The sequence below is a fragment of the Columba livia genome, chromosome 10 (genome assembly GCF_036013475.1).
Source record: "Columba livia isolate bColLiv1 breed racing homer chromosome 10, bColLiv1.pat.W.v2, whole genome shotgun sequence".
In the NCBI taxonomy this organism is placed as follows: Eukaryota; Metazoa; Chordata; class Aves; order Columbiformes; family Columbidae; genus Columba; species Columba livia.
In genome coordinates, this window is record NC_088611.1 from 20,354,632 (window position 1) to 20,381,946 (window position 27,315).

At 45.7% G+C, this 27,315-nt stretch overlaps 1 protein-coding gene across 1 annotated transcript; it reads left to right on the top strand.

Moving 5' to 3' along the window:
• The first annotated feature begins 2,421 nt into the window (after nt 1–2,421).
• Nucleotides 2,422–14,974, top strand: SEC61A1 (SEC61 translocon subunit alpha 1). Its single transcript, XM_065075679.1, has 12 exons — nt 2,422–2,578; nt 4,027–4,094; nt 4,747–4,812; nt 4,915–4,993; nt 5,853–5,984; nt 6,917–7,026; nt 7,233–7,386; nt 8,383–8,543; nt 9,200–9,397; nt 9,796–9,987; nt 11,606–11,682; nt 12,704–14,974. Exons 1-12 carry the CDS (start codon nt 2,572–2,574, stop codon nt 12,888–12,890), a joined length of 1,431 nt encoding a protein of 476 aa, XP_064931751.1. The 5' UTR covers nt 2,422–2,571; the 3' UTR covers nt 12,891–14,974.
• Nucleotides 14,975–27,315: the final 12,341 nt, after the last annotated feature.

The window sequence follows — 27,315 nt, forward strand, 5'->3', positions numbered from 1 at the left end:
CTCCACAGTTGCGGACATTTCACAGAATCACAGAATCACAGAATCGACTGGGTTGGAAAAGACCTCAGAGATCATCGAGTCCAACCCTTGGTCCAACTCTAGTCCGTTTACTAGATCATGGCACTAAGTGCCATGTCCAATCTCAGTTTAAAAACCTCTAGGGACGGCGAGTCCAGCACCTCCCTGGGCAGCCATTCCAATGCCTGACCACTCTCTCTGTAAAGAATTTCTTTTTAATATCCAGCCTAAATTTCCCCTGGCAGAGTTTAAACCCATGCCCCCTTGTCCTGTTGCTGACTGCCTGGGAGAAGAGACCAATCCCCACCTGGCTGTAACTTCCCTTCAAGTAGTTCTAGAGAGTGATGAGCTCAGCTCTAAGCCTCCTCTTCTCTAGACTAAACAACCCCAGCTCCCTCAGCCTCTCCCCATAGGTCTTATGTTCAAGTCCCTTCCCCAGTCATGTTGCTCTTCTCTGGACCCGCTCCAGCACTTCAATCTCTTTCCTGAACTGAGGGGCCCAGAACTGAACACAACACTCCAGGTGTGGCCTCCCCAATGCAGAGCACAGGGGAAGGATCACTGCCCTTGTCCTGCTGACCACGCTGTTTTTGATACAGGACAGGATACCGTTGGCCTTCTTGGCCACCTGGGCACACTGGTGGCTCATGTTGAGCTTCCTGTCAATTAGCACCCCCAGGTCCCTTTCTGTCTGACTGCTCTCCAGCCACTCTGTGCCCAGCCTGTAGCGCTGCAGGGGGTTGTTGTGACCAAAGTGCAGCACCCGGCATTTGGCCTTATTGAACTTCATCCCATTGGAATCAGCCCATTTTTCCAGTCTATCCAGATCCCTCTGCAGAGCCCTCCTGCCTTCCAGCAGGTCGACACTCCCTCCCAGCTTGGTGTCATCAGCAAATTTGCTGATGATGGTCTCAATCCCCTCATGTAAATCATCAATAAAGATGTTAAACAGGACTGGACCCAACACTGACCCCTGGGGAACACCACTAGTGACTGGCCGCCAGCTGGATGCAGCCCCATTCACCAGCACTCTCTGGGCCCGGCCCTCCAGCCAGTTCTTAACCCAGCGTAGAGGACACTTGTCCAAGCAGGCAGAAGAAGCAAAGCCGCCCTTCTTTACAGCCCATGGTTAGACAGGCAGAGATTGTACCACAAAAATCTTGACTGCACACGAACGTGCGGTTACACGGACCAGAGCGCAAAGCCCCGGTGCTGTTACGGGATCCTACAAAGATGAACCAGCCCTGCTTTGTAAGGTGAACGCTCGTGTGCATACGTATATGAGTGTCTATATAGACCCGTGTGTATTATACAGATGTACAAATAGATCTGTAATGCCCTCTAGCGATCCCAGCCCACGGATGCTACGAGACCTGGTGGAACATCAGCCAGAGCGTCTCCTTTTTCCTGCATAAAAAGAAATATCAGATCAACTCTGCGACATAGCATGTTGGTTGGAAAGCAGTTGCTTTATCTCTAATTAGAAATGGGTGAGTTAAAAGCAGTTTTGGTTAAGATGGATGTTTGAAATGAAGCTGCTGTGGACAAGAAGTAAACCATTATCAGACCCATTGTAGATGTCTTCAGTAACTCTTTGAGGAGACACAGGGTTCCAGAAGCCTGGAGAAGGGCAAATATGATGTCCACCAATTAAAAAACAACCAAACAAACAAACCCAAAACCAAAACAAAACCAACAGGGAAATGAATAGGAATTAGGATTGGTCTTTTAAAGCTGATCTCAGGAAAGCAGGGATCAAATAATGGAATAACACACACCTAAGTACCTAGAAAATAACAGTGAGTTTTGTGAAGCCATTATGTGTTTCACAGAAACAAAGGCTGACTAATTGCTTTGCATTAACACTTTTATTTGCTTTTCTCTAACTACCGTTTATCTTTACTTTACAGAGCAGTGGTAAATCTGTCTATAAAAGCCAGGAAAAAAAACACCACTAAGTCAGTGTGAGCACTTCTCACTTTTTGGCCCTCCTGGGTGGTTACAGAGACACACGGCACAATGTTTCCCATTTTCACGGATATTTCATGTTTTATGTGTGTTAAATCAGCCTCAGGCTCTGCGACACCACCCGCTGCTGTGGGTGCAGGCGGCTTCTTACTGCAGAGAAAGGCCTAAAACATCCCTCTATACAAACACTGAAGCAGAAAATACATTTTAAGTGTTAATTTATGTATTTATCTCACATGAACTTTTAAACCGCCGTCACGATATCTGGTAACACCTGAATGAGATGGCGGTCGGAGGGGTCAAAACTACAACTCCCAGCAAGCCGCGCGTCACCTCCTCATCTGATTGGTTGTGTAGGCTCGCGGGGAGCCAATCAGCATCAGGGGAAGCCGCACGGGGTGTGAGTCTCTCTGGCCGCTGTGCATGCTGGGAGTTGTAGGCGCAGGGCGCAAGGCGACGGTTGCGCAGTGGCGGTGCCCGGCGAGCGCGGCGCGTGGCAGGAAGCGGAAGGGGGCGGCCGGGCTCGAGCCCTGACGTGTCTCTCCGAGGCCGCCGATCTCTCCGCGCTCCCGTCCGGCGGCCGCCATGGGCAGTGAGTACCGGGGACCGGGGGACAGGGGGCTCCGCGGGATGCGGGACCACCGGCTGCCCTCTCACAGGCACCTGAGGACGGGCCCTCCCTATCCCCCCGATCCCTCCTCCGCCTCCAGGCCCCTCTAAGCGGCCGCTGCCCCCGCCCGCCCGCCCCGATCTGGGTCCAGGCCTCTCCGCGCCCAGTCCTGTGGGGGTTTTCTCTCCTCTGATTTGGAGGCTCCCTCTGGAATTTTTTATTTTCTCCCTTTCGCAGTGAAATCACAGAATCCCAGAATGTCAGGGGTTGGAAGTGCCCTGGAAAGCTCATCCAGTGCAATCCCCCCATGGAGCAGGAACACCCAGATGAGGTTACACAGGAAGGTGTCCAGGCGGGTTGGAATGTCTGCACAGAAGGAAACTCCACAACCCCCTGGGCAGCCTGGGCCAGGCTCTGCCACCCTCACTGAGAAGTTTCTTCTCGTGTTTAAGTGGAACCTCTTGTGTTCCAGTTTAAACCCATTACCCTTGTCCTATCACTGATTGTCACTAGAAGAGCCTGGCTCCATCCTCCTGACACTCACCCTTTATATATCTGTAAACATTAATGAGGTCACCCCTCAGTCTCCTCTTGTCCAGCTCCAGAGCCCCAGCTCCCTCAGCCTTTCCTCACACGGGAGATGCTCCACTCCCTTCAGCATCTTGGTGGCTGCGCTGGACTCTCTGCAGCAGTTCCCTGTCCTGCTGGAACTGAGGGGCCACAGCTGAACACAATATTCCAGGTGTGGTCTCCCCAGGGCAGAGTAAATGCCCATTCCCTGGTTATGGCAGGTGTTCTAGGGCAGGATCGACCATCCCAGGCAGTGGATACTGGGGTGGGGAGGGCCGTGTTGTCCCCTTGGTGACTGGTTGTAACACCGTAAGCCAAAACCTCAATGACAGTGTCAAGAGTAAACTACGAAGGGGGATCTGCAGTCCAGAAGGAATTCAAGCGGATGGATCTCCAGGGTCTGCTACCTTGAGGAAGAGCTGCTTGGAAAGCATTTTAGCCAATCTGTATCATGGTAGATGTAAAAGAGAATCACAATTTAAGTTTAAAACCACAGTCCAATGTAACATTTCAGGCAGTTAATTGATTGAAATTAAGTAAATAATTTTTATGAGCGGGTCTGAAAGCCTTAGGAAGTCGACAATGAAGTGGGTGCTCTCAACAGAGAAGTGCAAACCCTCCAGTAGTTTCAGTTCTTCTTCTGCATCTTTGCACACGTTTTAATTCAAATCAGTCCAAAATATGTATACAGCCTTAGGCTTGGCTCGAGAAGTTTAACATTAATTCTTTTCCAAATCAAATCTGTGCTCATAGGAGAACATGTGACTAAAGTACGTGCCCAAATTCAGTTTTACTTGAGCTTTTCTCAGTGTTCTTTGTATCCGTGTGTTCACTTTGTCTTTTAACTCATTTCCTTACAGTAAAATTTCTTGAAGTAATCAAGCCCTTCTGTGTTATCTTGCCTGAAATCCAAAAGCCAGAACGGAAGGTAAGTTAATAAACTCGTCCTAATTCTGTATTTGTGTAATATAAAATGTTTACAGCTTAGTTTGCGTTTGTGGGGTTTTCTTTTATTTTTCTTCTTGGGTGAATGGCAGTTTTAGGCACGATGGTTTTCAGCAGAGTGCTTGTCTAGTACATCCTGTCCTGTGAATATGCTTATACAGAATATATTTGCTGATAAATGCAGTTGTGTAGATGTGGTTATGCCATAACAGTGAGTGGTGAGACGCTGAAAGGAGTAGTTTAAAATAGCAACTTGAAAATCTTTGCTTCTCAAATTCCAATCTAAGATTATTTGCTAAAATAAGCTTCTCTGTATTTTTATTTTTTTCTCACTAGAGAGCCTTTTTTATGAAAACTAAAAGTTATTTCTGTGAAGTGCTAGAATTACCTACCATTGGCATAAGCTTATTTATTTGGATTAACGTTTCAATAAAGCTTATTTTCCTTGGCTTTATATAGTACAAAAAGGATGAAGAGTGACTTATTTTCTTTAGGATATCCTGTACTTGGTCCCTTCACAAGAAAATAACGTGAGCTGTAGCTACTCTGGAAGTTTGCCTGATTGACTAGACCTTGTTATCTCGACAGCTTTACTGTCTTTGGTTGTTGTTGATTTTTTAAAATTTTTCCTTTAGATTCAGTTTAAGGAGAAGGTGCTATGGACAGCTATCACACTCTTCATCTTCCTAGTATGCTGCCAGGTATGATTCTTTCCCTTGTTTTTAAGGAAGAGCTGGAATGGTCAGAGGATGTTACAAAGTCTCTAATTAAATTCCATTTTCCTCTGTTGGTTGGAAATGCAGATTCCCTTGTTTGGTATCATGTCGTCAGACTCAGCAGATCCTTTCTACTGGATGAGAGTGATTTTGGCATCAAATAGAGGTATGGTTAGTCTTTCTGGAGGGCAGTTTTTAATTTGGACCACAACATTTTTGGACTCATTCTTACCTTACGTTCTGCTTTAAAGAAGATAAAAACCAGAGCAAAGAGGGAAAAGACATTTCATATATTATGTAAAATCACAACCCAGTGTAGCATTGGGAAAAGCACAGTTTTGTGGACAAAATGGGTTTATGGTTGGCCGTATGCAATCTATTATCTGTACAAAAATTAAGGAGCATTTTGGGGGAAAAGTGTCGGGGAGAGACAGTTCCTAGTTACCAGCATCGCTGCTGTTGCAGTCTTCTGATTTGTGTTTCAAATACTTATACTGTGGTTTTCTGTCTCACAGAATATTAAAATTCATGGTAGTTTATCGAAACGTCAGTTTCTTACAGAGGCTTTTTAATGCAGGTGTGAACTAAAAATTGTGACAGTTTTCCAAGTTCACTTTGTCATTATATATAATTTGGGATATCTGTCAGTTCACATCACGATGAGATGTGCATATATGCATGGAACGTGGGGCAATCCTGAAGAAAATTTGGATTTTCCTGTTAAAAATTACAAATAGTAAAGTGATTGATTGTCAGAGGCAGAAAGCAAATTCCTACCTCACTTTCTGAGAGCAAAAGTCTTTTTCAGCAAACACAGTTTTTAAGGTACTGAGAAGTTTGCTTATCAGACTGACCTTTAACAAGCTTCTGATATCATCGAAACCTTTGATGTTTATGGAGATTGGGAGTTTTAGATCTTCTCCATCGTCATGTAAAGGGTGGAAAAAAAGAAACTTGGAACTTGAAAGGCACCTGGGTACAGCACATCCCATTATTTTCTTTCATTGTTCACCCTGTACCTGCAGGTACGTTGATGGAACTGGGCATTTCACCGATTGTCACTTCTGGGCTCATCATGCAGCTCTTGGCAGGTGCCAAGATAATTGAAGTTGGGGACACCCCGAAGGACAGAGCTCTCTTCAACGGAGCACAGAAACGTGAGTAATGGCTGGTACTAAAGGCTGATGTTTTAGTGCGTCTAACCCTGAAAATAAGAGTCAACTCACTACGTGGTGAACGTTGGAGTCAGATAGCTGGGTTTCTGTCATGTGGTGTGTTTATGCTGTGCCACAGACTTCTGTGTTTCATGGGTTTTTTACTGACTGCTCTCTGGCTTGTTAGCTGTTAAGCTTCGAAAAGGTTTGAAAAGGAAAAGTACTGGTGCAGTTGGCATTGCTGCTCTAATCGCATTGGGTAAACTAAGAAATACAGAGACTAGGGGACCAGCCTTTGAACTGTGGTGGTCAGGGTTAACCTAAAAAAAGTTAGTATCGATTAAGATGTTTGGAGTAGTTTTTACCTTGCAGTTTCCAGCGTGGGTCTTTCTCAGCAATAAGAGATCTCTGTGCTCAGTCAATAAATGACTTAGCTAAAGGATCCTCCAATTTTTAGCTATTTGATGCTGTACCATGCTACTTACTGATGTGCTTACTGGAAAAAAAACAATCTAAATTGCTAAGGTAATATCTTAACTCCCGCCCAGGTTTCAATATCTAAAGCAGTCTTCGGTAACCAAACACACTTCCTTTTAAGTGTGTTTCTGAAGTGTCTGTGTATTTGTATTTTCAATGCCAGATTTCAAACAACAACCTTAACTTGCCATTGAATTCAAATGTCCTGTGATTTGTGTATTCATTCCCAACTTTCTTTACAAAGAAGGGATTTCTATTTAAATTATATAATTGAATGATATAATAAGTTAATATGTAGTATATGCTTATAAATATATATATAAAAATATATACTTTAAATGTGTAAATTATACAAATACTTTCAATTATATATTGAATTATAGAATATAACAATAATATAATTGCCAATAACATAAATCTCCAGAACAAATACATACTTCTTTATTTTTATTCTACAGTGTTTGGAATGATCATTACCATCGGACAGTCTATTGTCTATGTGATGACTGGAATGTATGGAGACCCATCTGAGATGGGTGCTGGTATCTGCTTGCTTATCACAATCCAGGTAATTTCTAATCCTCCCTATTTACTCTTCCTCTGAAAGGGTCAAAAGATCAGCCGTATGGACTCCCTGCCCCCACATGCAGAGAAAAAAGATCAAATTGTGACTGCTTGCTCATTTATACTCATCTTTTAAGACAAGTTATTTTTCTAACAACAATTTAAAGAGGATGAGACTAACGCTGTATTTCTTTCTTTTTTTGACTGTAGCTTTTTGTCGCTGGATTGATAGTTCTGCTCTTGGATGAGCTCCTCCAGAAGGGATACGGGCTGGGTTCTGGCATCTCTCTTTTCATTGCTACCAACATCTGTGAGACAATTGTCTGGAAAGCGTTCAGCCCCACCACCGTGAACACGGGACGAGGTGATGTGGCACAGTCTGTTTCCTTTACTTGCATTAGGATGGAATTATTTTCTCAAATGAAACAAAAAACCCAAGTAGCTTCTCCCTACTATTCTTTTAAAATTCCAACTCATTACATTCTTGTGTAGAATAGTACAATGATCATTTAAAATAGAAAAATGTCAGTTGTGGAAAAGTCTTAACTTTGCACAAAAAGGCAAAGTGTTTTTTTTGCAGTATGTTAACTTCAATGGCAAATGCTGTTACTACCGTCTCAGCTACGTAGTTGCCATATAGTGAAACTTAATACAGCAAGTGCTCCTGTGCACGGTGCAAGTACGAAGACATTTCTTTTTCATTTTGTAGTATCTCACAAGATGTTCCCTGAACTTGAATTTTTTCCAGTGCCTCCATTAAAACTCAACAATAGTACACTGCCCTCGTGTTACGGTTGTGCCCAACTTACTGACAAACACAATCTGTTTCTTTCTGCTCCTTGCAAGTCTTACTCTTTGTCCCAAAGACCTTATTCTCCAAACCTGACAGGAGGTGATCTTGTTTGGTGCTTTATAATAGGAAACATAACTGAGATTATCACATTTGCTGTAATACAAACAATAATTAGTGTGTCTCGCCGTGAATGACACTAGAAAGCATGCTGCCTCCTTCATTTTTTTTGGTTTTTGGTTTATTTTTTTTACGGTGTGGAGAAGGAAAGAGGGAAATAACTTGGTGAATGTCAATCTTTCTAGACACCAATAAAGTTATCCCGTTTGCCTGTTGGGTTATGATTTAGTTTCTAGACCACTACAGGGGGATTTAAAAAATAATCTTGGAAATAACATGGCTAATATGAAGGATGATAGTAGTAGAATTAAGCGTGTGCTCAAGATGCAAAAGACTTGGAGAAATCCTGTTCCGCATGCTGTATTTCAGCAGTATGCCTGATGGGACAGAGCACTGAAGTTTGGAGATAATCACAGCACGCCTCACTTGTGGTTTCTTTTCCTTTCCAAGGCATGGAATTCGAGGGAGCCATCATCGCTCTGTTCCATCTGCTGGCTACTCGTACAGACAAAGTCAGAGCTCTTCGAGAGGCCTTTTACCGCCAGAATCTCCCCAACCTTATGAATCTGATTGCCACCATCTTTGTCTTTGCTATTGTGATTTATTTCCAGGTCAGTTGGATTAAAGAGGGCTATACAGCTATGGAAGTAGATCTGTAATCTGCTTCCTTTTACAGGAAATTATATTTTCACTTCTCTGGTGCCTTCAGAAGACTCATTTTTGTGCCTGCAACATCTGGATGTTAATTTAATACTAGTTTCTTTAAATCACTTCCCACACTTCCTGTAGCTACGCTAAAGACTTGAGGCATACTTGGTTCTCTGAAAAAAATAAGTGAATGTGTATATATAATATTGCCTAAAGCAAATGCTCTTGCTTTTTGCTGGAAAATACTTTGGAGTCTTTAAGCCTGTAAGTCTCTTACTGTTTCTTGCAGCAAACTGCTGAAGAATAACAAAAGTTTTGCGTAGTTTCAGTGTTTCTTTTCCTGGACGCTATGTCCGGTCTCCTTGAAGCTTCAGATTTCTTCTGATGCCTTCATCTTTCACACCTCCTTATATGTGTGAGTTAGACAATTGTGCACATTTCCAGGCTCTTCACAGAAGCGTTTGGATGGATAATCCTCTGGGTATCATACATGTTTGTGCACAAAATGATTGCAGGATTTTTTTCTCTTGCTCTCAAGACCTTGCACTTGCAATGTCTGACCTCTAATGTGGGTTCATATCAAGGTATAACGGGGGACTTTCTTTTGAAAACTTTTCAGGGCTTCAGAGTGGATCTTCCTATCAAATCTGCTCGCTACCGTGGCCAGTACAACACCTACCCCATCAAGCTGTTCTATACTTCCAACATTCCCATTATTCTTCAGTCTGCCTTGGTGTCAAACTTGTACGTCATCTCCCAGATGCTTTCTGCTCGCTTCAGTGGCAACTTACTGGTTAGCCTGCTGGGCACTTGGTCTGTGAGTATTCATTTTGATCTTGCGTACGGCTTTATAAGAACACTCTTAAAACATGTAGTTGAAGAGCTGGTCTCTCTAAACATTAAGACACACTTCTACAGGTGGTCACGTACACCGAAACTCCTAGATTAGTAATTTAAATGAACGGCAGAGTATGAGAATTGCGGTGATGAGTGTAGATTTTAAGTCTCCGTTTACCTTGGGCTATTCTTTGCTGTCCTAGGTATTTTTGCTGGGTTTTGTTGTATTCCATTTCCACATTAGAAACTGCTTGTGGCAGTAAAGTTGCACCTTTGGGTGCTGCTGTAGCGGTGATGATACAGCCATCTGAAGATGATATAAACTTAATGGCTAAGAAATAGTGAGAAAGTTGGTGACCGCCTGCTTCCTTCTTCTAGGACACGTCATCTGGAGGCCCTGCTCGTGCTTATCCCGTTGGTGGACTTTGTTATTATCTGTCACCTCCAGAGTCCTTTTCTTCGGTGTTAGAAGATCCCGTCCATGCAGTTGTTTATATCGTATTTATGTTGGGCTCCTGTGCTTTCTTCTCCAAGACATGGATTGAAGTCTCTGGCTCCTCTGCCAAAGATGTAAGTTTAAAACGATAACTTATGTAAGTTTACATGGTGAAAACAGATGGGCTGTTGTAAGAATAAGATCGACTTTCTTCTGAAATGGCTATTATGCTGGTAATCGTGTTGGTAGCATTTAAGATTTTTGTGAATGGTGACGTTGTGGCTCAGAAAGAGTGTTTAGAAATAAGAATTTTTGTCTTTTTTTTGGTAATAGGGGCAGAACGGGGATAATTTTTGCCCTGTTTTCTTCACTGCTTTTTAGAAAACAACAAAACCCAACTAATTGCTTTCATTGGCATCAGGAAAATTTAAACATCACTATATAACATCTGATCAGTGGGAGGTAACGTGAAAGGTAGAAACTCTTCCAGTGCCAAATGACGGATGCACCGTGTGCGAAGCAGCTGCCACGTCAGAACTTGCAGATAAAACTTCTGTGCCCCTGTCTGGCATAGAGAGTTCTCATTTATTTTGGGGAAGATTAACTGGAGGTTGTTATTTTTAACTTAGGAGCACTGATAACAGAGAATATAGTGCAGTGTATTAACATACCTGTGCCCAGCTTCTCAAAATTCACATTTGCCACAGGATATTTGATATTCAGCAACTATCTCATTCTGAAATTAGAATTGGAAAACAGGGTGGAAAATAGTTGTCATCGTGGTATGTTTGCATTGTGTGGGTTTTGGGTAGGAAATCAAGTTTAGCAGCCATATGGAATGGTTTAATCCATTCTTTACCAAAGATGTAATAGTTGCACAGTTGCTGTAACAGCATGAGTGCTCTCTTGTTTTGGGCTTGCATCTGGTTGCTTATTGTCAGTGTGCAGGGAGGCACTCACAGCCATCTATAGCCAGATTTTTCTTCCAGTATAAAACAACATACAGCTTTTAATACTTTAATATACTTCCCTGAGACTGAAGAAAATGATTTTCATGTAAACAAGGTCGAAAATAAAAATTGCTAAATCATTACTTAAATGTTCACAATATAGTGGAGAACTGGCAGCTTAATCATCTGAAAGTGTGTTTTCTTTAATACGTTAGATTCAGCTTTAGAAGTTCCCTGCTAGAGTTTCGGTTCCTCTCAGTAAAACGTTTGCAGAGATCAACTGGAACCTTGTACAATTGCAGAAACCCAGTTTAAAAATGATGTTCCAAGAAGGGATTCTTCCTAAGTCGCACTGTTTGAAACAGCCCCACAAATAAACAGTTTGCTCAACTGAGTGTGGGGAACTGGAATGCAGAAGCGGACACTTCACAGGATGGTTTTGCTGACATCTACTAAACCCTGACCAGGAGAAGGCCGGTGGCAAAACAGGAATCGAACTGTGTGTCTGAGATCTTACCAATGTCCAGGGTTTCCTGTTCTCAACAGGACTGGAATTATTCAAAAAGCTTTGCATAATTGACAGTGCAGAAAAGTGTCTGTGACTGCAATATATCTGAAGTTAAAATACTGAGTATTTTAAACTTGGATGAATAATATAAAAACACAACCCCCACACCCCAAAAAAACCCAAACCACAACCATTTACTGGAATGTCTTGCTTCTGTTTTTTTAATAGTACTAAGTTCCATGGCCTTGGCAAATGACACTAAACTTACTTGCTCTGTTTCTTGATTCAATCCAGGTTGCCAAACAATTGAAAGAACAACAAATGGTGATGCGAGGCCACAGAGAAACTTCAATGGTACATGAACTGAACAGGTGAGCTGCACGTCTCACAGCTGTTCATACAGTGTCATGGGGAAACACATTGCAAATTTGGCTGAGTTACCATTTCTAGACCCTAGAACACAGATATTCTTTCAGCTTCAATGTTACATGTGTGAGACATAGAAGATTGTCTCTCATGAATGGCTGCGCTTGCACTTTACAGCGTATTCTTGCCTTACAATTAGAGAATGTGCTTTAAATTCTCAGCTTGTATTTCCTTTTGTTATATTCTTCTATTTTTATAAGATAGCTAATGATGAGCATTTGAGTGTACTTTACTATTTGAAACTGACACACAAGTCAGTGTGTCAGACATTTTTTGACTGTATTTTTCAATGTGCCGTTATGTTTTGAGTACTGTTTTCATGCAGACCTTGCTTTTAAAGCAAGTAATTAAATCTACTAGATGCAGAAGTAGCAGGGCACGGTGTCTGTAGGTTTTCTGATTGCAGGGTAGGACTCACCCTTCGTGTTACAGAAATGTGATTGGAACTTTAGATTGCAGTCATCTGCACATGACTTGAGCTGATGGCCATAAACTTAATCTTTGTGCTTAATTGTATGACAGACTGTTAAGATGTTCTCAGCTTAGCATTTTTTCCCCTCCTGTAAGGTTGAGCTTTTTATATCCTTACCTAGTGAACTGGCACTATTGTATGTTCCTTGTCTTGAACTGGTAGACCCATGACAGAAGAGACTATTCCGCTGCTGACTTTTTTCAATTCTAGTTGAATTCTTGTGGTTTGTGTTTTGTTTTCTTGTGTTTTTTGTTTGTTTGGGGGTTTTTTGTTGTTGGTTTGGGGGTTTTATTTCTTAGATGATCTGGTTAGATTATCTCTGTAGCCTTCTTTCAGTTCTCAGTGGGATTGTATTTAGAAAAAAGCTGCCTGTGATCTAGGTATTTCCCATAGATCCCATATATATATATATAAAAATACTAGCCCTAGTATTTTTCTTCACATCCTGAGCAAACTCTAATGGTTCGTTTTCTCCTCTCGTGTTGTGTTTCCAGGTACATCCCCACGGCCGCGGCGTTCGGTGGCCTCTGTATTGGTGCCCTCTCTGTGTTGGCAGATTTCCTCGGGGCAATTGGGTCTGGAACTGGAATTTTGCTCGCTGTCACTATCATTTATCAGTACTTTGAAATTTTTGTAAAGGAACAGAGTGAAGTTGGCAGTATGGGAGCTCTGCTTTTCTAAACCTGGCTTCTCATGGACCCAGGAAAGAGGGGAGGAGCATTCTCCAAATATAGCCAGTCAGGTGAAAAGAAGTAATGTAAACTTGATCATGTCATTCTATAGGAACACATATTTTAATAATGTTTCCAAAGTGCATTCCCTTATGTTCAAACTTTTCTAGCATACTGTTTGCATTTTATAAATTGCTGAGGAACAAGTGCAAAGACTTTTTTTTTAAGAAAATTGTTTTTTAATTGCGTGAGGAGACTCCGCTTTCTGAATTGGGTTTAGTTCAATGACTGAAACTTTTTGAGCCCCTTTCGACATTAGTATACCTGGAGCCTTTACAGGTTTCAATAAATAATTGTGGGGAGGGTTGAATGTTTGGAAAGGACTTTTTTTCAATTAATTTGGTTTTTTTCAGCTCCTTTGCAGTAGTGGTGAGAAAAACCTCTCCCTCTGATGCTCATGTTCCATAATGACGGTTCCAAGCACAAACAGTGTTCCGTATGTTCAGTTTTGTGTTTATTTTTTTCAGTACAGCAGATTTGGGAGGCAGTTGTTTCTTTTTACTAAACGATATCTCTAATTCCTGCTGTCTTGTCATTACTACACTACCCCTTGTCAGAGGTTGAACATTGGCTTGAGACTGTTGTCAGCTCTCTGTGTCAGGCAGGACCGTGTTCTTTCCCACCATCACTCTTCCATCAGCAGAAAACTCAGGTCAGTGTAGATTCTGCTGGAGTCTGTGCCTCGGAGTTGCAGCTTTGAAACTTGGTCACACTGGCAGCTTAGTGAAACCTAATTAGCTGTCATTGTCGTTAGCGGCCGTACTTGTAGTTCTGATGCTCGCTGAAAGAACTGGATGTTACGGCTGCTTAGATGCAAATCTGCTTGTGCTCTTTGCTAAAGCTGAGTTTCTCTTGTTGATGATGAATTCTGGTCTTGTAGCAATCGGGATGTTATCTGGCTACTCATACCTAGTGAATTTTGGAGTGTGAAAAGACTGTGTTACTGGTCTGTATCTCTAGATATAGATAACTCCTATAAGTTGCTTCCATAGAAGGATTTTCCATCCTTTAATCTCATTGACTTGAATGGTGGATGGCAAAGTGCTTGATCAGAAGGTATTTGGGTTCCTCCTTTGTTGAGGATCATGCCTTCAGATTGGAGACGTTACCAGCTTTAGATAAAGGACCAGAATCATACTTAATGCTCCATTATAATTTAGATCATCAGTACTAATCAGGTGCCTCGGACCAAATGCAAATATTTGCGTGAGTCTTGTAAAGATGTTTTTCCTCAATCAGTATTGGACAACGTGGAAACGAGAACTCAAAACGTTGGAATGTCTCTCCGCTGCAACAACACGGCTTTGGGCGTTTTTGCATGTTGGGCTGCCAGTGTACGAGTTGCTGTTTCTGCTTGGAGTGCTGAGACTCTGTTCCGTACCCAAGGGGCACAGATGACATCCGGAAGCCCTTGTTAATGCACTGAGCTCAAACATCAAACGTGTGAGAAATCTGCCAGTTTGGAATGAGACACAGCCGGGGGTGAGGATCACAATTGGGAAAGGAAAATTTATTGGGATAAAGTAGCCACCACCAACCACTCGCTATTACTTCACACTACATTCAATGATTTTCTGTCTTTCCTCAAGTAGTAGTATGGCACAGCACAAATTCGGTGTGAAATAAGGGATGGTTTAAAAGTGAGTTTAAAAGGAGAGGGATGGAACACGGTGTGATTCTTCTGCTTTGAGGATGTTCGTTGTTTTATTTCCAGGAAGCCCAGTACAAATTTTGTGTTAAAATACAAAGGACTCCACTTTTGGGCACACGGTTCTGGCTGGGCTGGAGCTGTACTTGTATTTTTAGTCACATGTGTTTGAACCGGTTGCGGTTTAGACCGTTGGCTCTTCAGTGTCTAAGCAGCACTCATTCTACGCATCTGTATTTTTGTTGTCTAGTGCTGGAATTCTTGTCTCTTATCAAGCAGCTATGTCCTCAGAGCAGGACCTGCTGATCATACAGTGGATGTTCACAAGAAGAAATAATGCCTAAACAATCTGCTTTATAACGAAATAAAGTACATCTTTGGAGCTAGTGCTTGGCTTTTGGTGCTTTGAATACTGTCACAGTTCTAACACTTGTAGAATAACATCACCTGCCCGAGAGACTGTGAAAGCAATCCCTCAAAACAGCTGTTTAGAGCGTCAGCGTAAAATAAAGACAAATTGTGTTTGCTCCAAGGTCTTCTCTTAGGTTGCCAAAATCACAGAACCCAAACCATTCCTCTGGGGTTTTCCTGTTCCGGAAGAGTCGTGATTCAAATGGCGCTGCACAAGTAAATAGTGGGAGAGTGAGGTAATGATGCACCAGTTTAACAAAAACTGTATTTCCATATGGAATAGAGTGGCAATCGTTTTCTAGCATTATAGGAGTAACAGGGCAAACTTAAAGCTGATGGTATTCCCAATTATTGTTTCGCCCTCTTGAGTTTTTAAACTTCACTTGGAGTAAAGGAAAATTGTGTCTTCCTCCTGAACAGAAATAAACTTTAAAAGCAAATTGATGCAAGAAGCTCATCCGAGGTTTTGGTCGTGTATGAAGGTGTTTTAAACAACAGCTTGATTTCTCCCTAGCTGTTGTATTTCTCCCCAGAAAACCTGCACTAATACTAACTGTGGTTGCTGTAGGATTGTTGTGTCGTCACACACACGATGAGTTATCCGCGAGACAACCAGGTGAAACACCAACACCACGGCAACGTTTCAAATCCTGGTTCTGCTGGTGGCGTTTTCAGTGCAAAGTTCTTAGCAAAGCCTTTTCTTGCGCACCGTAGATTTCATGTGAAAGCTTATCCCACAGCACTGGAGTGCCGGACGTTTCATTTTGTCCCTGTCACCGTTATTCTGGAAGCCTGAAAAATCATCTTGTTTGTTCCAGTTCACTTATTCCTAGATTATATCTCCACACAATTTTGAGAAGCCAAAGGGACTTATTTTCCTAATTCCTTTAACATTTTGTTTGTTGTCAGGGTTTTTTTGTTGAAAAGGAAAAAACCCTTTTGGATGCAACTGTAGAGGTTGTTGCTTCACCCTGTGAAACATTTCATGGCCGTGCTCCCGTGGTTGCTCCTGGGGATCACCCTGTACTGTAACAGGCTGTGATTTGGGAATTGGATTCTCCACCAGCTTTTTGTAAAGGAGGAAGCCGAGAGGCCTGGTAGCTGCTTTTCCTAATTGTTCTCTCTTGCAGCAAGGAATAATAAGCTTTAGGTGGCCTTCAGTTTTATCAGAGCTCTGGGAGCTTCACGCGGGTTTTTGAGAGCGTGCGGCCACATTGTGACACGGCTGACAGCTCTTCCATCGGCCCTCGCTGCCGCGAATGCTACAAACTGCATCCTGAGGTATCGCCGGGTGCCGGACCAGCGTTTGAGTCTTTCCAAACACACGATGGCCACAGGGTGTTGTCACCGGTAAAGAAAAGTGCACAAGGGGGGGAGAGCAGTGACATTTCTGAAGCTGGCCCGGTGCGCGGGATCTGCCGTTCTCTCATTCCCTCTGCCAGCTTTCTGACACCAAACCGCAAACTTCGCCGCCTTCCTGCCTAAAAAGGTCGGGGTTTGAGCGGCGGCCAGCGGCACCGCTGGCCCCTTCCCAGGACATGTGCAGGTGTTCAAACAATACGCGGCTTGTTCGCGGTCTGGGTCTGAAACAGCCCCGGCGGCGCTGGCACCAGCGGCGAGCGCCTGCCCGCCTGGTGGCAATGTTACACTGCAGCTCAGAGCAGCCGGATCAGCGAAATGCCTGTTAAATCTGTTCCAAACGCGTGTTCTTCCTTTGCTGCTACGCTGTCGTACAACGTAAAAAGTTGGGAACTGCGTTCGCCAATATTTATTTGTAAAATCAGGGCCAGAATTGAGGTGGTTTTAAGCTGAAGTGCTGAAAATTGTCTTGTCTTTTTAGAGTATTGATAATATTTTCGAATATTTTCAGGCATGCTGGGTGCCAAGGGGCAGTTGCTGTCACCGCCACTTGGTGTGCTGAATATCACTATGCAATGCAAGCCCAGGCTGAGACGGTAGGATTGCAAAGAAGGCGAGAAAAGAAGCATTTAAAACCAAAATCAATATTCTAAGCTGGGGACCTAATTAGTCAGCCAGACATTAAGCTGCTGGTTTATAAAACGCCACGGGATGGATCTGCTCGAATGGAAACTTGGGCGGGCCAGGTTGTAGCGATGCTCTGGCTATGGCTGCGGTGACGCCGGCCAAGCTGGCAGCGCTTGGCAGAACGGAAATACCCGACAGTGGCACCTCCGCTGGCAGCCGAATCAGAGGGGTGAGTGAGCACAGACGTGACAGACGTTGTCATCGCTGTCAAGGTCAGAGTTGGGACGTCTGCTCCGAGATATTTCATGTTGGAGAATGAGAAGACTGGGCCAGTCAACATTCCGGCAACATGAATACCCAAGAGCTTAAAATAGAGGGAACAAATAGAGCAACAGTCAGGATATAAACTTAAAAAGCTGCTTCAGACGTTTCTGTGTTTCATCGGAGAAAATCAGGATACATGGCACATATCAAATCCCAGATTCCCCTTTTTAAATATTAAGGCTAAAGTAGATGGTTCCAAAAATTGTGTGAGCCCTGTTGGGGAAATATTAGCTACCTGGAATCTGAGATGAGTATTATCCACTTCAGTCTTCAGCCATTTGATGCTCTTAGAGCTCTCGTGTCTCTAGACCTGTGGTGCAAATCTCTGTAAAAGCAAAAGGCAGCTCCAGACACACAGGAGCAGGAAACAGTGAGCAGAATGTTTTGCTTGATTAACTTCACTGTGTAAGTGCAAGTTTTATTTTTATTTAAAGAGCTTGATCTTTCGGCAACTCGAGAACAAGGAGTTGTTGCTGGATTCCCAAGGGCTCACCCTGACCACAAGTGTGGTCGGTTATTTGATGATTGGGGTTGCAGATCCCAGCTGCAGACAGGGAGGGGTGGGTGCTGGTGAGGAGCCATCGCTCAGGGAGCAGTGGTGGGGTGAGTAAGGCAGGAGCTGGGCTGGTGAGGAGATGTGTCCTTGTGGAGCCAGGACGTGATGAGTCTGTACTCAACTGCACCTCAGAACGCTCTTGAGCTGCGGGATTTTGACGAGCTGCTGACCACAAATTGTGAGTGCATTGCGCGGATGGGGATGGTCATTACAACTGCAAAGGGGTTGCTGCCTGCTGGGTTTTCCCAGTAAGAGAAGGCCCAGGGTACCTGTGTACTGTAGAAATCGATGTTTTGTTCAGCCTTGGGATCCCAGCCTGACGTGGTGTTCCCTTTCCACTACACAAAGTGTTCTCCCTATTCTGCACATGTAGAAACTTGTAAGACAGGGAAGTGTGTTTGTTAAATTAATCCCTTTTCCAAGCACTTTTATTTTGGGCATTTGAGGATGGAGCTTGAACTAGTGATCTAGTGATAAGAAGAGCATTTTTTTCAACCTGGCCCCTCTTGTTTTAAGTAACTCTTGAAAGGAGGAGAGATTTATTCAAGTGGGGGGGTCACTTCTTCAGGTAGGTAGCAAAGAACCACCTCTTATCACAGTGCCTCCCATTCCTTAAGCAGTAACAGCCAGGGGAGAGAAGCCAACATTTGGGATAAGGCTTATCTAATTTAATGGTGGAACACGGTAACGTGAGCCAGAGGTCTAACACAACTGTCTGCAATTGAGATACATTGCTGTCATTTTTATTTAGCTTGAAATGCCTGTATCTACCTTTTTGTAGCGGGTAGCTGGAAGCTTTTGTGATCCTTTATGCTGGAAGGGTGACAGGAGGATCTCATCTGTGCAAAGAGAAGAGCTTTACTTGTAGAGCAAATAGGTTTTCCATTGTGATGAAGTGGATTCTCAGCTGTTACTTGTATTGCGGGAGTTGCTTGATTTGCATGAACTCGCCTGTTTTGGTGAGTACTGGCTGTAATTGCAACAGCAGAGATACTTTTGGCTCCAAAGATTGTACAGTCTGAATTATAAGAAATAAATAAGAGGCCAAAACCAACCAACTACAATAAAAACCACACCAAAGGAAACGTTGTAGGGAGATACAGCTGGTCAGTGCGAGGGTCCTGGCTGGAGCACGGTGTCTGTACCGCAGCATCTCTGTTCTCAGCTGGTCCCGGTGCTTCCTGGCAGACACAGGTGCTCCAAGTGAACACCCCGAGCCCTCCCGGCAGGTACCTCTGGCACCTGGAAAGATGCTGCTTTGTTCCAGCACCCAGCAGAGCAATATTGCGAAATTCCTGCAGCAATAAAGTGCAGATCTGACAGGGCAGCTTTGCCTTTCTCTTGTAAATCCTCTGGCAGGAGCCTGATGTGATTCTTGCCAAATGCCTCTGTAAGTGGTAGGAAGACCCGAGGGGTTTCGGGAGCAGGATGAATGCCCGGAGAGCTGGGCAGTGGGTCAGAATTGGCCTTTTTCACTGTGTCTCAGAGCTTGGAGCTCACACGCGTCTCCTGGAAGGCAGCGGAGCCTGATGCTCTTGGCTCCCAAGTCAGATGGGATATGGGCGCTTTGCGAGCTTGTCCAACGTGACCTTTCGTAGGGCGTGAGATGAGCTTCATGCAGTTCGTTTTCATCTCACAACAGCAAGAACGCTTGACTTCACGTAAAACTGTTTTGCTTTACTTCTGTCCAAAAGGCTTAGCAATTCCTGGATGCGTGTTTTTAATTTTCTCCCTTTCTCCTATGCATGTGTTCCATGGGCCTTTAATTGCTGTTTGCTGCTTGTTTGCCCCCTGGGTGGGATGGGGTCACCCTGCCCTGATTTTGGGTGCGGGAGGGTGGCTGGTGTTTCTGAATACAAGTGATGAAACGTGTGGATAGTCCTGGTGAGATCCTGCCTCCTGGATCAGACAAAACAAATTCATCCTCTGAAAAAGTCCATCTAGAAGGACAGGACCCTTTAGGAATATATAGTTATCAGTCTCTCTAATCTTAGGTGTCTGTCACCTGTAGCCACGTTGTAAAATATAGATGTCCAGAGGGGCCGGAGCCATTCAATAGAGCTGCTGCTGGAGTTCTTACCATTAATACTGAGCCCGAGGGCATCACTCCTGCGGTCAGCGGTCTGGAAAACCACGCAGCCCTCTGACTCGGAGAGAATTTGGGTGAATAAAAGGACAGGCTGAAGCAGGGCTGGGGGTTCCAACAGCTGCCACTTGGGACCCACAAAAGGTGCTGGGGGAGCAGTTGGATCTCTGAACCTGTTATTTACCTAAATATACTTTTGGGTTGTCGCAGCTTCTGTTGTTTGTGATAAAGAGTTGGACAAAAGGTCCATCGATCAGGCGGTTCTCGCAATCCATCTCTGTCTGCTTGTCCAGACGGTGAGTTTGTGGCTTTGGTGACACCGCGAAGCTGCTGTGCTGCATCGGGGGAAAAAGGTGCAATAGCATCGAGTTTGGGCGTGCGGATCCTCCCGGCTTTGTCACTGTGTGAGTGTGCAAATCCCCGTGTGAATACGTGACACACTCGGCCGGCTCCTCTGCTCCAAGTCCAAAGCTGGTGGTGAACCTGCCCCGTGTTTTGGTTTTGCAGGGAGCAGCCCACCAGGTTTGAATGCACGTGGCGTTCAAGCCCAGCACGGGCGTCTGTCATAGAGAAAGATGCCGAAACTTGTACAATGAAAAATCAAAACACAAAAATAAACCCCAACAATCCAACAATGAACTAAAGAGTGGAGAGAATCTTGTTTCTAGAAGCAAGCCCCTGAGTTTCTTTGGAAAAGTGAAATATCTCCCATAGTTGTTGTTGTAGCTAAACTTCGCTTTCCTAACAATGAAAAATGGTGTTTGGTACCATTAGATAGCGTACGGAAAACAGTCATATTTATGAGATACTTGTTATTTCTTTTACTGTGTCATATTCAAAATACAGCACACGTTACGAATGAAATTGCATCGCGTGCAAAGATTCTTGCACTGACAGAGAAATGAAACACTTTGTCCCTAAAATAGGAGGGAATAATATATTGAAAAGAAAAACATCAATTCTGCTAACGTGCATATAGAAAAGAAGGTTATATCTTGTGGCTCTAAAGTAGAACTTAAAACCAGACATAATAATGCAGTTGTGCAAGAAACTTTTGTTTTAGAGAGCAAGCTGGGGAAGAAGTATGTGAGATTTCAATATAGATTCATTATAATGCAGTTAACAGAGAGCAATATTAAGGACTGACAATAAAATTGGCCAGCAATAAATGAGGATTATAGTGACCTACTTTTAAAACTTAAAATAACTCAGATTGAAATATTTAGTTGTTTTATAGCAAGCTTTAGAGCTGGGGTGATGTCACGGCAGAGGTGCAGCCCCCACGGGTGGTCACAGGTAGGACTGGGGTGGCAACGTGAGCCCGTGATGCCGTCATCTCTGTTGGCTTTGGATGTGTCCACTGTGCTCAAGCTGGTCCCATCTAGCACAAGTGTGACCTGGGGGGTTCAGCTGGAGAACAGGAGCTGAGGGGAGACCTTCTGATCTCTGAACTGCCTGAAAGGAGCTTGGAGCCAGGGGGGTCGGGCTCTGCTCCCCAGGAACAAGCGCCAGGAGCAGAGGAAACGGCCTCAAGTTGTGCCAGGGGAGGTTGAGGTTGGATGTGGGGAACAATTTCTTCCCCAAAGGGCTGTGGGGCATTGGAACAGGCTGCCCAGGGCAGTGCTGGAGTCACCAGCCCTGGAGGGCTGGACAGATGTGGAGTTGAGGTTCTCAAAGACATGGATTAGTGCCAGGGGTGGGTTAATGCTTGGACTCGATGATGTTGAGGGTCTCTTCCAACCAAAATACTTCCATGATTCTCTCAGCTGGTCTGTTAAGTGTGGAAATCATTAACTTCACCCAGATGGAAAAATTGTCTCATTCTCCTGCTCCAAAGGGAGCCTGCGATGGTTTCCTCTGCACGACGAGCGCACGCGGTGGTGGCTCTACCTGCTGCTGCTCACCGACCTGCTGGCTCCGTCCTCCCGTCTCTGCCCTGCCCCGCTCCCCCGTCTCTGCTGTCATCCCTCGTTTGCCGCCCCTCACATCTGCGCGGGGCCGGGCCCCGCTGACGGCTCTTGCCGGGGCTCTCTCATCATCGATACGTACGTCGGGAAGATCAAGGAGCGCTCTGACAATGGGGACATTGTACCCGGGTTTCTGCAGCCCGGCTGGGGGAACGAGCCCACCTCCCCATCCCCGTGTCCCCGCTGCCCGGCGGTTCCTTGGCCGGGTGACGCGAGTCTGATGCCGCAGATGTGTGGTTGAGGTGTTGGAAAGAGGCTTCGGTGGGAGCAAATTGTGACGGCTTTTGGCTAGTAAGATAATGGAGGGGAACAAAGCCGTTTGAGCAAACAATGCGATAAAAGGGGGTGCAGGATTTGAGGTCTCCTGTGCACACTGATTTGGAAAGCGTGTGGCTGTGGAGGTCTCTCTCATACAAATTGAACACAATGCTTTAATTCATGACTTGAAGTAAAACCTCTGCCTGGGGTTTTGGTGGATTTGCTTCTATACTCAATGGTCTCTTTTTAAATTCTCTTTTCTGTTACTGGCATCGGCTTTCTCAGAAGAGGTTTGCCAGGGAGCTTGCTGCATCCTCTCAGGGGTGCTTTTCTTTCCTTCGCCTTCTCCGTTTTGCCGTTCTGCTCTCCCTCTGTCTCTTTCCCTTCTGTTTTATTGCAATCCACAGCTTTCTTCCAAACACCCCGTCTCTCTCCAGCTTCTCCTCTTGCTTCCTCTGGGGTTGCATCCACTGTACATGGGGTTTATTCCTCCTCTCTGGTTGCGCATTCTGTTTCATTTTGTTAGCGTGTTTCTACCTCACCCGTAGTCCTCCTCATTCTCTAGATTTTCCTGCTTTTTCCTCACACTTTCTTCTCACGTGATTTTTTGGGGAATTTTCCATTATCTTCTTCCTTCTACCTCACCAGTTTGTCATCCTTCCTTGCGCTGTCTGCTCCCTGCTTATCAGCCCCTTTCCTTCAGTCCCTTCTGCCATCTCCTTGTCCCCCCAGTGCTGTATCTCTGAAGTGAGATGGTCGAGCTCGAGGGACACCAATCTGCAAAGAGACTTGCGGTTTTGCTCCACTGTAGATCTCTTCTTGAGCTCCTCCTCACCTCGGTGGCCACCAGACGCTAGAGAAGTTGGGTGTTGGTGTCTCTGCTTGGGCAACCCCTGCAGCCAGGACAATCATGGAGAATGGCGTTGGGGCACATGAGAGATGTGTCCTTTATTCATTTAAATGGCATCATCCCGCTGAGCTCATCCAGCCGAGGTGTAAGATGAGGTTTTGGCTGCTGTTATCCTGTGAGGTACCAGGTGATTGGGCCGTAGGTATTAATTGAAGGATTCAGATGATGTTCAAAAAAGTTTGTGTGGGTGGTCTCTCAAGAGGCAACAGAGGTAAACTGAAGGACCGTGGCCAGAGCAGCGCATGATGGGCAAATAACTTGGTACCTGGTGCCAAGAACCAGGCTGGCCACCTCGTATGTCCCAAAGTGCCCAATATGATGTGTTGGTCTTCACACCACCCCTGCACGTGAACAGGAGGGTCTCTGCGTGAGGTGACTGGGAATTACCTCGCTGGCTTTCTCCTTGCGCTGGTAGAGGTGAGATGGGATCTGCTGATGGACCTGACCTTCCAGTTTGGACAAAATGATGTTGAGCCCTGTCTGTGCTGGTGTGATGGAAGCAGGGACACGGTTTTATCTTGTGAGGCGGTTTGCACCTTCTCCCCTGACCCCGCCAGACCTCGTCACCCAAGAAACGCTGGGATTAATCAACTCGGATGGGAAACTTGCTGCAGATACAGAGATGCGCAGTGAATGACCATAGGATTGAGCCTGACGAAACCCCATTCCTGACCATTCAAGCCAGGCCTTGGTGGTTCAAGACCATTCTTTGCTTTCTTTTCCGGGCTGTTTTTCCAGTCTTTTCCAGAGCGTGCGGCGTTACTCTGCCCCATGGTCCAGCTGTGTCTCACCCAGGCACGGCTGCCTCTCGGTGCCAGGTGACGTGGAGCAGTGGAAGCACCACTAGGCTGGGCCACTGTAAAATATTCTTTATCAAAAACGATCATTGCAAAGAATGCCGTAATTCTTTTGACCCTTCCACTTTCTTTTTTCCTATAGGAATATTTCTGCTTTATATATTTTTTAAATATCTCTCTCTCCAGACTCCTCATCCAGCCCCACTGCCTGCGATCCCTGCGCGGTGCAGGACGAGGACTGAGTGACAGGCTAATAACCTGCTCTGGCTCTTGGTGGCAGGTGTCCCAGGGCCCCTATTGAATGCCACCATCCAAAAAAAAAAATTATCAACAATCTTCCTTCAACAATGATTTATTATTGCCATAATTTGCCTTGGTACAATGAGCCGCAGAGCGTATTTCTGCACCCGGCTGACAGGGATTTGATGGCTCCAGGTTCCTATTTTATTTAGTCTTGAGCCTAATATGATTTGGTTACCCTCGCCCCCGCCTTCCCGTCCCTCTCCTCCCTCCCCACCAAACCTTTTCTCATTTTGTTTTGTTTTCTATGAGTGTGTGTTTCGCATAACCCTGGGCCGGCTGACAGCGCTTGTAAAAACCAGAAGTCGATCTCGCAGTGGCTTTTCACCATTAATCAAGCTGCCTGGAATTGGAAAGTAACACTGACAGGCTTTTATCTTGGAGAGAAGGAGGATGGCAGATGTATTTTATGGTGGATGAGCCTTCACGGCTTCTATTAGACTGGGACTTCAGCGGAACAAGGTGGTGGTTTGGGGAGGAGGGGAGCGAGGGGGGAGGAGAAGCCGGGGAGCAGCCTATAGATAAATAGATCCGTCAGTCAGGCGATGTGGAGGTCTCCAGGCGGCCAGCCATTGTAGGTGACAGAAAAGGCAATCAAAGACAAAACAAATCAAAAGGTACATCTTATCAGCAGCAGGCCAGCTGGACTTCCACCGCACTCGGAGGCCCCGCCGAGGGCAGGAGAAATTAATCGTGCTGTCGAGGCCGGAGAAATTGTCGCGGCGGAAGGTCCAAGTTCAGGCGAGCGGAGGTGGCCGGTGTTGCAGGAGAGGAGCGCGGAGCCGCCGTCCCGCCACCTCGCTCCCTCCCTCTCTCCCCCGAGCCACGGGCTCCTGACAAGAGCATTCATCGTGCGATGATAGCTCGGCACCTATGATTGGTACCTTTAATAATATAGCCCTCGCTCAGCTGTCACCCTGAAAGAACAATTTTTCCTCCCGCTTTTCCTCGATGCAAAGATACATCTGTAATGAGAAGGGTGACAGAAAGTGGGAGCGCGGGGAGCCAGGGAAAGTTTGGAAGAACATTAATCAAAAAGTGAAGCTGGAGGTGATGCCGGCTGCTCGCCGTGCCTGTGCCTCCGGTGGGGACAGCGGCGGCTTTGAAGCTCCTCTCGTGTTCCCTGGCCTGTGGCTCTTTGGGACACCCTTGACAGGGGGTACGGATCCTTTACCCACCTTTGCAGAGAATCATAGAGCAGTTTGGGTTGGAAGGGACCTTCAAAGCTCATCCAGTGCCACCTCTGCCATGAGCAGGGACATCTTCACCAGCTCAGGTTGCTCAGAGAAGCAGCTTTGAAACCCCCCATCCTCCTGCAGGGCAGACCTGGTTGTGATGGGTGAGTAGCTCTGTACATGTTGAGTCCTTGGTGTAAACCAGCACAAACTGTGTGCATTGAATTTACATTGGACAAGGATCTCTTTTTGCCTCCACAGAAGGAAATAGGTGGTTACATGTCCTATGAGTTTCCCTGCAGTGGGGACCTACTTTTGTCCTGCTCTGGGTAACTGGGTCTCCATCCTTTGGATCCATCCAGACTCAATCTGTGTTCACTTTTGGGCCTCTCATGCCAAGAAAGGCCTTGAGGTGCTGGAGCAAGTTGAGAGAAGGGAATGGAGCTGGTGAGGGGCTGGAGCACAAGTGTGATGGAGCGGCTGAGGGACCTGGGGGGTTCAGCTGGAGAACAGGAGCTGAGGGGAGACCTTCTGATCTCTGAACTGCCTGAAAGGAGCTTGGAGCCAGGGGGGGGTCGGGCTCTGCTCCCCAGGAACAAGCGCCAGGAGCAGAGGAAACGGCCTCAAGTTGCGCCAGGGGAGGTTGAGGTTGGATCTGGGAACAATTTGTTCCCCAAAGGGCTGTGGGGCATTGGAACAGGCTGCCCAGGGCAGTGCTGGAGTCACCATCCCTGGAGGGGTTGAACAGAAGGAGGTGAGGTTCTCAGGGACATGGGGCAGTGCCAGGGGTGGGGAACGGTTGGACTTGGTGATCTTGAGGGTCTCTTCCAACCAAAATGATTCTGTGATCCCCATCCCCACCCTTAGCAGTGCTGTGCAGAAACCACCCAGTTTTCCCAAAGGAGCAGTTTTGCCTCCCTGGCCGCGCTGCCCTTGTCTCATGGCTGCAGGCTGCCCGGCCCATCACGCTCTTATGGCTCCATGGAAGATGCTTGTGTGATCCGAAAGGCTTCCCGAAGCCCTGAGTTACGGGCCACATGTGTGGGGGTTGGCTGGGGAAGTTTTGGGGGTATATTCCACCCCCAATGTAAAAGAGACCCTGGCAGGCTGTGGGCTGTGGAGAGCAGCAGGCACATAAATCTGCAGGAGGCACGGAGAGAGCTGGTGTTTGTTGTATTTAAGGAACATGTCTATTTTAATTTAGGGGATAAGCAGCAACGTCCTCAAACGCGGTTACCTCCTGTGGTTTTCAGCAGCTTTCCAGGCTGCCCAGCTCTGCTCTGCGGTTGTCAGTCCCTCCCTGGGACGAAGCCCTTGGGCTTGAATTCTTTAGCATTAGCATTTGGCAGTCGGTCCTCTCATTCTGCGTATTCGCTCTCTTGTACCTACAACTGATTTGCTAATCTGCATCTGGTTTTGCTTTTATCCTAATAAAAGTGGGGATTGTACGCAGCTCTGGATCAAACAGGTTTGTCGGTAAAAGCTGGGGTGCTGCTCTCTGCGGTCCATCGTCCCAAATCCCGGCGGATCAGAAGGAAAGCAGGGAGGGTTAGGCAGCATCTCCCAAAGAAGTAGTTTGTTCTATATGGTTTCCAAAAATCGAGCGGTGATTACTCTCTGCCTTCTCCCCGAAGCGGAGAACTCCCGCAGACGGGAGTTGGCGGGTGTGCGAACCATATGGCTGGGATAAATGTTGGTAATAAGCGGTGGTGAAAACAGTCGTTGAGGAACATTCCCCCATCCCTGCAGGAAAGCTGAAGCCGGGACGGATGAGCACGGCTCCCGCGGGGAAGCGGAGCTCTGGGCTGCAGCACAACCCGCGTGCTGAGCTGGTATTGAAGGTCGCACTGCGCTGCTCGGGCGGGTACAGAGTGTGAGAGGCACAGCCAGGCCCAAAAACGGCCAAAATGACCTCAAATAAAGTCCATCCTCACTGTCTGCATCCCCAGCAGCCTCA